Source organism: Hylobates moloch, unplaced genomic scaffold, assembly GCF_009828535.3.
Source record: "Hylobates moloch isolate HMO894 unplaced genomic scaffold, HMol_V3 SCAFFOLD_9, whole genome shotgun sequence".
In the NCBI taxonomy this organism is placed as follows: Eukaryota; Metazoa; Chordata; class Mammalia; order Primates; family Hylobatidae; genus Hylobates; species Hylobates moloch.
Window position 1 is genome coordinate 22,369,882 of NW_026652284.1, and position 13,196 is coordinate 22,383,077.

A 13,196-nucleotide genomic window follows, 5' to 3' on the forward strand; every position below is an offset into this window, starting at 1 on the left:
AAAATTTAGCTGGGTGTGGTGGTGGGTGCCTGTAATCCCAGCTACTTTGGAGGCTGAGGCAGGAGAATTGCTTGAACCTGGGAGGCGGAGGCTGCAGTGAACCGAGATTGCGCCACTGCCCTCCAGACTGCGCAACAGAATGAGACTCCATCTTAAAAAAAAAAAAAAAAAGAGATTGCTTTAAAAAAAGAAAATAAGACCAGGCGTAGTGGCTCATGCCTGTATTCCCAGAGCTTTGGGAGACTGAGATGGGAGGACTACTTGAGGCCAGGAGTTCGAGACAGCCTGGGCAACATAGTGAGACTCTGTCTACAAAAAAATTGAAAAGTTAGCCAGGTCTGGTGGCACATGACTGTGGTCCCAGCTACTTGGGAGGCTGAGGTAGGAGGATCACTTGAGCCCAGGAAGTTGAGGCTGCAGTGAGCTGTGATTGTACCACTGCACTCCAGCCTGGCGACAGAGTGAGACCTTATTTCTAAATGATAATAATAATAATAATAATGATAATCATTGAATGAATAGACTTGCCTAATACGCTGGGTGAGCTGGAATATTCCTCCAGCCCTGGGGCTGGACAGAACCTCTGGAGGTCAGTCCTGGGGCAACATGTGGCCCTGCCTGATGTGATTGATGATGGAAAACCAGATCCCCCAAGCCAGGAGTGCCAGGGGCCACCTGAGTTGCCGAGGCTGGAGGTGGACCTGGGCTTGGCTTCTGCCACTTGTCAGGAACGCTCAGCTCCCTGTTGTGGCAACCTCGTTGGCAGGGGTAGAAACAACTCCCAAGAGGCTTCCAAGAATGCCTTCGATGTGGTCCTCAGTGCCAGGGCTGAGCAGAGCTTGGCTGCGGGGAGGACAGCTGAGTTGCTAACCTCCACTTGGCCTGGCCAGTGCCGGGAGCAGCTCCTCCTACTGGAACCAGCAACTTGCATGCAGGGACCGCCCAGTCCCCACAGCATCCCAGTGCCCAGCAAGGTACTTGGCATACTTTTGGAATAAATGCCAGCTGGCAATGAACAGCCCTGAGGCCAGCTCCCTCAAGATGCCTTTCTTGATTGCTCCTGGCCTGAGTGACTATTTCTCTGACTTCTGAAGCATTATATATGCTTTAAGGAAAGTAACGCTTGTAATGGAACAGGAATTAAAAGAAATTAAAGAATGTGTAAGCAAAAACTCAGTTGTATGTAAGAAAACCCAATTTCCCATGAGGAAGAGAAAGAGCTGAAGTCCTTTAAAAATTAACTGCCTGTTTTTCTGTGGCTAGTGAGCCTTCTCTCTCCCTTTCCCAGGCATTGTGAAGACCCTGTTTCTCTGGCTGTGCAGCTGCGAGGTCACTAGGCAGATAAACTCAAGTCATAAAACATGTTTTTCCCTGAAAAGTAAGAAATGATGTAATGTATGTCTTAATTGAATAACTGTCTTTGTTTCACGCTTCTGTAATATGCCTTCCCCTGCACAGATCTCCCCCCGCCCCACAAAATGCTTTAAAAGGTAGCTTGACTCTTTGTTTGGGGCTCAGTCCTTGGATGTTAATCCGACTGGGTTGGTGCACCTAAATAATTAAATAATTCCTCTTCAACCCCTCCGTCTCTCTGACTCCTTAATTATCCCACAGCAGTAATAATCACTCTCCCATTCTCTAGGCCAGCAGAAAGAGTTATGGGCTTAGAGGCAGGAGACCTGAGTTTGAATCCTGGCTCACATTGGCTGTGTGACCTTAGATAAGTCACACTACCTCTCTGAGCCTTGATATCCTTACCTGTGAAATGGGCGTAATAGTTCCTGTCTCATGAAGGGCCCCGATGCTCAAATGCGAGTGAAGTTTCGGGTCAGTGTAACGTGGATTCAAGTGTAAGAGGCTGCTGTTTTCCTTTGTGTTTTCCATTATTTATGCCTCTGTTCTGTCTCCTGCTAGACCATAGGCTGTTCCCTGTCAAGATCTGGCTCATAGGCAACCTCTTCTGAGATACCTTCCTGGATTCTATGGGCTGAGGTAGCTCCTTCTTCCTTTTCACCCAGACTCTTTGATCTCAAATATCACCCATGAATATACTTCTTTGTGCATTGATGTTTCTTTTCTGGGCTAAGAGTTAGTTCCTTGAAGGTGAGATTGTGTCTGATTATTTCTTTTCTTTTTTCTTTTTTTTTTCTTGAGACAGAGTCCTGTTCTGTCACCCAGGCTGAAGTGCAGTGGCGCAATCTCAGCTCACTGCAACCTCCATCTCCCAGGTTCAAGTGATTCTCCCGTCTCAGCCTCCCAAGTAGCTGGGATTACAGGCACCTGCCACCACACCCAGCTAATTTTTGTATTTTTAGTAGAGACAGGGTTTCCCAAGTAGCTGGGACTACAGGTGCAGGCCACATGCCCAGCTAATTTTTAAATTTCTTGTAGAGATGGGGTCTCGCCAGCTGCCCAGGATGTTCTCAAACTCCTGGGTTCAAGTGGTCCTCCCTCCTTGGCTTCCCAAAGTGCTGGATGTGGGCCTGGGCTTGTTTGGTTATTTCTGTGCCCCAGTGCCTCAGTCAGGTCCTGGGACAGATGACACTCTCAGTAAATATTTGTTGAAAGCCCTTCCTCAACCCCCAGGGTACTGGACAATGGGCCTTAGACCCAGGGGGAACTCAGGAAAGAGTAGCTCAGCCACGTGAATGACACGTCTCCTTCTGTGGTGAGACTGAGACCTGGGCCGCGGCCATGCCCACCCCAATCTGTGCCTGTGCAGGAGACCCCTGCCCCTGCCCCGCCCCTCCCCAAGCGAGGCCTAGCCTCTGGGATTCCGCCATGGTTCCCCTCCCAGGAATGGCATCTCCTGCTTTCCCAGCCCTCTTCCAGTCCTGAGGTTTCCATGTTGTTGTGGCATTAAATTCTCATCACATACAAGCTGGACAGGAGGTCTTCAATCCATTCTTCAGAATCGGAAATGGAGTCAGGACCAGGGAGTTTAAGAGGCACGGCTGAGACCTCACACTGAGTGAGTAGAGAGAAAGAAAGCGAGGCTGGGAACACAAGGCTCCCGCTCCAGGCGTGAGCTCCTTCTCTGTAGGCCCTTCCCTTCCCATCTTCTCCCTGCCCCACCCACCTCCTCCCTGCCCCTTGGCCCCTGTCCTGCCTCTCACCATCATCCTCAACCCTGGAGACGCCCAGCTTGCAGCACCTGCCTTCTCATGAGACCAGAATCATATTTTTATGAGGGCTGGCTCCCCAGGGGCCCAGTCTTTCAGCCCCAGGCTGGCTGCGGGGCAGCTAAGAATAACCCAGGCCTAAGCTGGGTGTGGTGGCTTATGCCTGTGGTCCCATCTACTTGGGAGGCTGAGATGGGAGGATCACTTGAACCCAGGAGTCAAGACTGCAGTGAGCTATGATTACTCCACTGCACACTCCAGCCTGAGTGAGACCCTGCCTCTAAAAAAAATAACCCAGGCCTGGTTCCCCAGCAGCTGCTCTATCTGGTGGGTGGACAGAGCTCAGGGTTCACGTGTCTGCAGCAAGAAGTCCCGGCAGAAGTATTGGATGTGAGGAGCTCACTTGTGACCCCAGAGGCCCAGAGCCCACTCCTGCCCCAGCGGCTTACCAGGTGACCTGGGGTGGTGGCGAGGCCTGGACAGTGCAGGTCAGCAGGACCGTGGTGTGCTCCCAGACGGCGTGGGAGCGAAGAGGGATCCAGAACCAGGGCCCACGGCCAGAGCACAGCTCCCTCAGCTCCTTGGCCTCCTGGACCTTCTCCTCTGTCTGGAGGCGGGAGGAGGCGTATGACACTGTGAGCCAGGGACCACTTCTCTGCCATCTCTGCCGTTACCTCCCCACTGACACCCAGACTCTGTAGTTAGACCCACATGGGCTGGAGTTCCCGGTCCCCTCCACCAGCTGAGCAGGGTGGCACTGTGGGCAGGGCATGGGCTTTCGAGCCAGCTGGCCTGGGGTCAAGGTATTGACTAGCTGGGGGACCATGGGCAGGTCCTCGGTGTCCTTATCGGCAAAATGGGGATGATAAGAAAATCCCCCGCCCACTGTGGGGTTGTGGGGATGAAAGACATGGCACTGAGAAAGTCTGCGTCAGTGGGAGCTGGGGGGGTTTGGAGAGTGGCTCAAATCCTGATACTCATCAGGACTAGCATTTCCTGAGGGGCTTCTGTGTTCTAGGCAGCGGGAAAGTCACTTTCCAAACCCAGGCTCATTTAAATCCCACCTCAGCACAGAATTGTTACAATAACGTCTATTTTATTTTATTTTTATTTTTTAATTTTGAGATGGAGTCTCACTCTGTAGCCCAGGCTAGAGTGCAGTGGTGTGATCTTGGTTCACTGCAACCTCTACCTCTTGGGTTCAAGCAATTCTCCTGCCTCAGCCTCCCAAGTAGCTGGGATTACAGACACGGCTATATTTTTAGTAGAGACAGGGTTTCACCATGTTAGCCAGGCTGGTCTCGAACTCCCGGCCTCAGGTGATCCACCCACCTCGGCCCCCAAAGTGCTGGGATTACAGGCATGAACCACCGCGCCCAGCCCTATTTTACAGATGAGAGCACTGAGGCTCAGGACCAGGGAAGTGCTTGCCCAGGCTCACGCTGCTGGAGTGTAGGGGCATCAGATGCAAACCCAAAGCCTGGACTCTGCCCTGGACGTCCCGCCTCTTGGGAAGGGGGTGAGGATGGCAGCAAGTGGTGCGTCACAGGTCCCAGGCCCTGGGGCTCCACAGCCCACCCCCTTACCCGCCGCCTCAGCATTTTCCAGTCCCGCCTCTGGCGCAGCAGCCGGTGGGTCTGCAGGAAGGCGATCTCGGTCCTCTCCCAGTCATTGCCGAAGCCCACCCGCTTCTGCCCTCTCTCCTCCAGCTCCACGGCAGAGGTCTGACGTCTCAGCTGGGCTTCCCTGCCGTGACAGAGGCCATCGGGGCTCAGACAGGGATGGGGGGGCCTGGGGCATCCTGGCCAATTCCATTCCCCATGCCCAGCAGTGCCAGGATGCTTTAAACTTTTGGAGGACATGCATGACTTCGCATCTTCCCTTGACTCCAAAACAGCCCGGAAGGGCCCTGCTTGCAGTCAGTGCTTAATAAATAGTTGACGGTTTTCATTGTTTTCAAGGCTCTTTCACAAACCTTTGTTCGTCTTGTTTTCACGATAGCCAAGTGGCCAGGCCTTAGTGTCCCTGTTTTATAGGGCAGGGACTGAGGCTCAGCAACTTGCTTCAGGTCCGCCAGGACCACCACCCAAGCCTCCTAGCCCAGGGCCCTGCCTCACGCTGGACGCTGCCTCTCCATGCCGGCACACTCAGAGGCCTCCTCAGTCTCTGGCCTCGAGGGAAACTGGGGCCTGGTTTACTTGCTCCTTCTATCCCATTCCTAGCCCCCTCCTCCACCCCACCATGTGAAGCCCGGAAGTCTGTTGGTGAAGTGGGCCCCTACCCTCTTCCTTGGGGACAGTCCCCTGCTATGACACGTGCACCCTTCCAGAGGGTGGCGTGTGGGCTTTGTGGGCAGGTAGCCCTGGGCTTAAACTCCTGTCTAGACCCTTATTCTAGATCTAGGATTTGGGGCAGGTTCTTTACACTCGGGGTGAAAGGCCAGCAGGGAAGCTGGGGACTGGACAGGATGGCCCCTCCTCAGCCACGGCTCCCTGGGAAGCTCCTCTGACTTACCAAGACAGCTCAGAGGAGGCCGTCAGAGCCAGGGCTGCTGCCAGGGCGTAGTCCGCGGCGCTGAACTCATGCTCTTCTTCGCTGCTCCCAGAAGGAGGGGAGTGAATGCCTCCTGCAGGATTGGCTGGGGGCTCCCTGACATTAGGGCTGCATCTGCCCACCTCAGCCTCAGGGCACCAGCAGGCAGGGCTGTGCCTCCCTCCTCATACTGGGGTCTCAGAAAGCAAGGCTGCATCCCCCCAACCCTGAATGTGCTTCCCTCCTCAAACAGGGTTTCCAGAGGACAGGGCTGTGCCTCTTCCATCACATGGGGGTCTCCAGAGAGCCGATTGTGTCTCCCCCCTCAGACAGGGGGTTCAGAAAGCAGGGATGTCCCTCCCCCCATCAGGTTGGAGCCTCCAGAGGGCTAGGCTGGGCCTCCCCACTCAGCCTGGGGCGTCCTGGGGGCAGGGCGGTGGCTGGGCGGGGACCCTGCGGCTCCCACCTGCTGCGGAAGGTCCGCCTCCGCACCGAGGAGCCCATCCGCAGGCTGTGCTGCCGCTCCTCCTTCTGCTCCTCCTCCTGCCGGTGCTCCAGCCTGTGGACCTCCATGGCCTGGGGGGGCCGGGGGTCCCCCGCACCTCCCAAGCTGTGCGGCAGAGTCATGGCTACGAGAGCAACAACCTGTCAAGGCCCAGGTCCACAGTCATTCCACCAGGTGCCCGCCTATCCCCTCCCATGCAGTCTTCCCAACATCTCTAGGAGGCTGGCAGGATGGGGGGTGGGGGTGTCCTCTCTGTAGTGGGCAGACAGGGAAACTGAGGTCTGAGAGGGAGAGGGACCTGCCCAAGGTGACAGAGGCAGGCTTTGGGCTCTGAGCCTGGCTTCTCCTCCACCCCACGTGCTCCCCAGCTGACTGAGCAGAGCCCCACGTTAGGGAGCAGGGCCCTGGCTTCTAGCTGCTTCCAGCTGCTTCCAGCTGCAGCCCAGCCGTTGTCTCACTGTATGATCTGGGGCAAGGTTTTCCCTTCTATGGGCCTCAGCTCCCCAGATGATGAGTGATTGAAACTGCGATGTCCACGGCTGTGTCTATGACTCAGGACGGGCGGGCGTCCCCATTCTTCCTGCACCGGCCATGCTCAGTCCTACCTCTGAGCCTTTGCCCACGCTGGTTTCCTCTCCCGGCACACCCTTCCCCTCCTCCTGGCCCGCTTAGCTCTAGTCATGCTTCAAACCCCAACTGAGGGCATGCTAATTAGCACAGAGACTCTGAGTCCAGTCCACAGGGTGTGATCCCAGCTCCTTATCCCAGCTTTCAAGTGTGTAACCTTGGGAAAGACTCATGACTTGGTTTCCTCATCTGTAAAATGGGTCTTCCAACCTCCCAGGGTAGTTGTGAAGGTTAGATGAGTGCTTGGGGCTTCGTAAGTACAACATAAGTGTTAGACATTAGCATTATTTTTCTAAGAAGCCTTGCTGAAAAACTACAGGCCACCTAGAATTTTCCCTTTTCTAATTTCTTTTGTACTTATTTTCTAGCACTCCACAATTTAGCATTGATTCAGACAATGCCTTCTCTATGTAATTATTTTGTATCTGTGCATCTTGACTGTTCAACAATATTGTAAGTGAATTAAAAGTAACAATAGTGAGAACTTACTATGTGACAGGCCCATGTTAGTTTTCAAATGCATTATCCCCAGTCCCTGCAACAACCCAAATGAGGACAGCACCATTATTATCCCATTTGACTGGTGAACAGGGGCAGTACTTGCCCAAGGTCACCCAGCATGGTGGTGGGGCCATGATTGGCAGCCAATCCCTAGCCCAACCCCTAGCCCTTCTGACCTCTATGTCATATGTCCACTCAAGGCCAGGCTGTGGCCGAGGCTGGAGACACGGTGGGCCACAGGGCCTTTCTCCTTATAAGGGGATTGCAATGTACACATCTCCTTTGCATTCCTGAGACTCAGGTCTAGGCCCCTGATGGTGCCCAGTGGGGCTGGATCACATTGACCCAGGGGAGGCTCAGGAAGTGGATCCACGGATATGAAGAGGCAAATGAGGGGTGTGGGAGGCCCGCGCGCCCGCTGGCTGTGGGTTTTTGCACTAAGTTTTCTCATATCCGGGCTTCAGTCACTGCTGGGTCTCTGAGGTCCCCTCTGATGCTAAAGCTGGAATCCCTGGAATGGCTTTCACACCTCCTCCAGGTGGGAATCCTGGTCTGCAGGCTTCTGGCATGGAAGGGTTCCTGCCCAGGCGTGGGGATGGAAACAGAAGAGGGACGACTGCCTGCCTTGGCCTGCTACTGTCAGTTTCTGTGGGGTCAGCTCTGTCTGGCCCCTGCCTCTCTTGAGGGGGCTGCTGGAGGTGGCAGTGTGTGTGTGTGTGTGTGTGTGTATGTGTGTGTGTGCACGTGTAGGCTATCTTCTGCCTGGATGTGAACACAGCATCCAGGTGACCATTTCTCTAAGTCCATGACATGGAAGGTGAGCCCACTGGCTTTATTGGAGAGTCCTTGGCCTGGAAGGGGCATGTGATGGGGGTGTCTGGGGCTCGGGCTGTGGAGGGTCAGTCTTAGTGGGCTTTTACCCCTTCTACTTCCTAGAAGTTTGCTCCTTTTGGATGTCTGCAGTTGTGGGCATCAGGAAAAAGAGAATGGATGGCTGCAGGGTTAGCTGGGACCAAGGGCTGCCCCTAAAGCTCCCTGGGCTCCTGCTAATCATCTCAAATGACATAATGGGACAGTCGCCCTCTTTGGCTTCGTATCACTCCCTCCCGTTGGAAGAAGCTCTCTCTGCACCAAAAGAAGTGGCTAGCCCTGCTCATTCTGCTCTTTCTTCCTCATGGCCCAGGAGGAGAGCTGCTGGGTACCACCCTAGGTGGAGTGAGGACCCCCACTCTGCCCCAGCTTTCCTGGGACACGATGGCCCTGGCTCCAGTGGCTGAGAGTTAACATTCCCTGGCACCAGCCACTGGCTCCCTTCCTCTGGATGCTCTGTTCCCGATTAGCACAGCAGGCAGGGGCCTGGCACTCGTCCCTGACCTCAGGGCCTCCAGCAATCAGACCCCTGGCTTTAGTGGATGAGCCGCCAATTCTTTTTAAAGCACTGACTGATGCGTGGGATTAAGCAGGGACAAGTTTGAGGCCTCCCTGCTCTTCCCCGAAGGACCAGGGTGCCTCTTCCCAGAACACTGTGTGTGCTTGCGTGGAGGGGAAACTGCCCCACTTCCCTCTCTTGGGGTGCAAAAATCTGGGCCAGAGGTCCCACTGCATAGCCTTCCCGATTCCCCTCTGCTTTCCTCCCAAGCCTCCATCTGCCGAGGAGGCCTCTCCCCTTTTTCACGAGGGAAAGAGAAATGCACAGCAGTTGAGCCAAGATCCCTCCGAGAACTGCCGGCAGGGGAGCTGCGTTGCGGGCGGGGGGTGGCTGGGAGCAGAGACACATCCTGCGGGCGGCGGGCGGCACAGGCCAGGACGTGTTCTTAGCCAGGGGCTCCACCAGCTTCCGCGAGGCCGAATCCTGCCCTTGCCAATCATGAGCTGAGGCAACTCCTTTCCCGTCTGGGCCTCGGTTTCCTGCCAGGCACTGGATGAAATCCCTTCCAGCTCTAAGATTTGGGATGCGAGGACTCGCTCTCTTTCCCTGCCTGTGGGGTTGGCCAAGCCGGGTTCAGCCAGCTCCGCTCTAAGTTTGTGGAACTTGCCAGCTTAGCCCGGCTCCCGCTTATCGCTGCTCCAGCGCAGGAAAGACTCCAGTTCCCAGGGCAGCCCCCACTCTTTTTTTTTTTTTCAACTTTCACATCACAGACAGCTCAACTCTCAGAAGACCCAGGGCCACACAGAACAGTGGGATGGGGCAGGGGTTTCTGGAATCCCCTCCCATTTTCACTCGGGTGCTGCCTCAGCACAAATTTCCCAGGCTCCTTTCACAACACACAACACACAACACACATACACACAAACACACACACGCGCACACACACACACACACACACACACGCACCCGCAGATATCACTCTCCAGTAGCTGACTCTTAGGAGGCATCCCTCCCCAGCCCTGATTTCCGGGGGTGACTCACAGAAGCAGTGTGCCCACTTCGGAGTCTCTGGGGAGAAGATTCCGGGAGCCGAGAGGGTCCTTGTTCTCTTCTTGCCCTCGGCTCGGCGGGCACCGGGAGAAGAATGCGATCCCGGAGGCTGCACTGTCTTAAATATAGCAGTGCTGAGACAGTACGATGACAATGGATGAGAACTATGGCATGGGGGACGGGGCCCAAGGGGAGGGGCCGTTCCGTGTCTCCAGCCTGCTGGGCAGCAGCGACAGGTGGAGCTGTCCCCCGTGTCCCCCCACACTGCTCCTCCCCTCAGCTGGGTCCTTTCTGCCCAACCCGAGCCCCTGTTAAAATGGAAAGGAGGGAATGGCTCAGGCATGGTCGTGTGGAGGGCAGAGCCTGTGCGGCGTTCTCAGCTGTCGGGAGTTGTGGTCTGAATTCTGCTCCGGCTGACTGGGTGCCCTGGGGAAGGCGCTCAGCTTCCCTGAACTGACTGCCTTCTGAAAAACGGAGACAGTGAGACTGGGCCCCCGGACTTCATGAAGACAGTGGAAGGAATATGACCTAAAAGTGAGTGTTTCGTGCTCAGAAGTTGTCACTGGCTAAAACAGCAATGTGTGGCTCCTGGTCCCTCCACCAGTCCGGTAGTTACTACACGGCCCCCACCCTGACCACAGTCGTGTGTGTGGTGTGGTGCAGGCAGGAGGAGCTGGGGAGCCACCTACTGCTTCACTGTCCAAACGGCTCAGGCTGCCAGAGTGGCCAATGCAGGGCCCTCTTATAGGGTAAACGCACCTGACAGGGATAACTGAAGCACACCCCAAGAATGACCCTGTGTGGAAGACCTGAATATGCGTTCCTAGCTAAGGAATCTGGGAGTAGCCAACCTGTTTCTTACCTGCGATGAATATCTGAGCCCCTGCCCCATCCCTTCTGGTGGAACACTGGCCATACAGGGGATTGAGGCCCTGCGTTTCGGGTTAAATGAAGATTGTCAGTTGGAGGTCATTAGGGGAGGGTGTTAAGTGAAAATGCTCTATAAACTGCATGCTGTTTGCAGGGGGCTGAGGTTTTCCTGCCCAGTCGGCCGCCACTGGTATGTTGTCCAGCCCGCCGCCCCTGGACCATTTCTGTATGTAAGGCGGTTCTCCCGTCCAGTTCACCACCAGCGGACTCTCTCTCCTGTAGCAAGCCCCTAACAAACTCCCATGTTCCTTCCTTCCTTTCCTTCCTTCCCTTCCTTCTCTCTCTTTCTTTCTTTCTCTCTCTTTCCTTCCTTCCTTCTTTCCTTCTTTCCCTTCCTCCCTCCCTCTTTCCTTCCTTCCTTCCTTCCCTCCCTCCCTTTTTCCTTCCTTCCTTCCTTCTTTCCTTCCTTCCTTCCTTCCTTCTTTCCCTCCCTCCCTTTTTCCTTCCTTCCTTCCTTCTTTCCTTCCTTCCTTCCTTCCTTCTTTCTCTTTCTTTCTTTCTTTCTCTCTCTCTTCCTGTCTTTCTTTCCTTTCTTTCTCCTTCCTTCCTTCCTTCCTTCTTGAGTCACAGTCTCGCTTTGTTGTCCAGGCAGGAGTACAGTGCCATGAGCTCAGCTCACTGCAACCTCTGCCTCCTGAAACCCCCATGTTTCGTTTGCTGGCTATGGATCTTTTCTTTGGCCTCTCAAACCTGGTGCCTTCCCTACTGAGGTTAATAGGTGTTCGGCACCACACCTCTTCCCACCCTTTGCCCTGCCCTGCCATTCCCTCAATCTCAATTCTTTCCCCCTCACATTCATTGGCACCTACCCTGTGCCAGGCCCTAACCTACAGGGGAAGTCAGGCACTTACGACAGGAGGTGATCAGGAAGGTGCACCTGGGTCAGGTCTTAGAGGATAAGCCGGTGAGTAACCCCATTACTTTGGGAGGCCGAGGCAGGCGGATCACCTGAGGTCAGGAGTTCATGACCAGCCTGGCCAACGTGGTGAAACCCCATCTCTACTAAAATACAAAAATTAGCCGGCTGTGGTGGGGGGCGCCTGTAATCCCAGCTACTCGGGAGGCTGAGGCAGGAGAATCGCTTGAACCCAGGAGGTGGACGTTGCAGTGAGCTGAGATGGCGCCATTGCACTCCAGCTTGGGTGACAGGAGTGAAACTTTGTCTCAAAAGGAAAGAAAAGAAAAGAAAAGAAAAAAGAAAAAAGAAAGTGTTCAACCAAGAACCGTGAAACCTCTAGCACAGTGTCTGGCCCCGGACAGACGTTTGCTAAATGAAAGCTCTAGGAATGCTGATGGCTTTCTCTTACCCCATGCTTCTAGGGGTGGGATTCCCATGTATCCCTTTGTTGACCTTACCCCAGTGAAGCACTCAGTCATCACTGGAACCTCTGTAAACATGGCCAACCCTAAGGTCATGCGGCTGAGCAGAGAGATTAGATGATTTGATGTTATACAAGCCTTGGTTTAAATCCCAACCTCTGGTGCCTCAATCACTAACAGGGGGAGCTTGGCCTCCTTTCTGGGCCCCAGTTTCTTTCTCTGTAAGTGGAGGACACATTCCAAGACAGCAGAGAACTTCCCTGCCTGACCATATCCCTACCCGCGAGAACAGAGCTTGGCATACACCTGGCCCTCAATTCACATTTGTTTAAAAATGAATCAGTGGGCTGGGTGCAGTGGCTCACGCCTATAATCCGAGCACTTTGGGAGGCCGAGGCGGGGGATCATGAGGTCAGGAAATCGAGACCGTCCTGGCTAACACGGTGAAACCCCATCTCTACAAAAAAATACAAAAAATTAGCCGGGCATGGTGGCAGGTGCCTGTAGTCCCAGCTATTCAGGAGGCTGAGGCAGGAGAATGGCGTGAACCTGGGAGGCAGAGCTTGCAGTGAGCCGAGATGGCGCCACTGCACTCCAGCCTGGGCGACAGAGCGAGACTCCGTCTCCACAAAAAAAAAAGGAAAAATGAATCAGTGAACGGTTACTGTCTTAGTTCATTTGGGCTGCTACAACAAAATACATTAGGCAGCGTCATTTATAAATAATAAAAGTTTATTTCTTACGGTTCTGGAGACCAAGAAGTTCAAGATCAAGGTGGTAGCAGATTCAGTGTCTGGTGAGGACTTGCTCTTTGCCTCATAGATGGTGCCTCTTGTGGAGTCCTCATGTGGTGGAAGGGGCTAGGGCACTCTCTTCAATCTCTTTTCTAAGGGCATCAATCCCATTCCTTTTTTTTTTTCCCCGAGACAGGATCTTGCTCTGTTGCCCAGACTGGAGTGCAGTGGTGCAATCATGGCTAACTGCAGCCTCAGCCTCTTGGGCTTAAATGATCCTCCTACCTCAGCCTCCTGAGTAGCTGGGACTACAGGCACACACCACCACACCAGGCTAATTTTTGCATTTTTTTGTAGAGACAGGGTCTCACTATGTTGCCCAGGCTGGTCTCAAACTTCTGGCCTCAAGGGATCCTCCCACCTTGGCCTCCCAAAGTGCTGGGATTACTGGCGTGAATCGCCATGCTGGCCTCTTGATCCCGTTATTGAGGGCATAGCCTTCATGG

General features: G+C 54.3%; 1 protein-coding gene across 1 annotated transcript in view; it reads right to left on the reverse strand.

The window, feature by feature from the left end:
• Positions 1-9,802, reverse strand: part of MYOM3 (myomesin 3) — a 56,428-nt gene extending 46,626 nt beyond the window's left edge. The window contains exons 1-5 of the mRNA XM_032759294.2: positions 9,698-9,802; positions 6,121-6,299; positions 5,637-5,717; positions 4,709-4,868; positions 3,572-3,729 (exon numbers count right to left, since the gene is read on the reverse strand). Of these exons, the coding sequence (XP_032615185.1) occupies positions 3,572-3,729; positions 4,709-4,868; positions 5,637-5,717; positions 6,121-6,281 (560 nt within the window). The 5' untranslated portion in view covers positions 6,282-6,299; positions 9,698-9,802. The remainder of the gene's footprint in view (positions 1-3,571; positions 3,730-4,708; positions 4,869-5,636; positions 5,718-6,120; positions 6,300-9,697) is intronic.
• Positions 9,803-13,196: the final 3,394 nt, after the last annotated feature.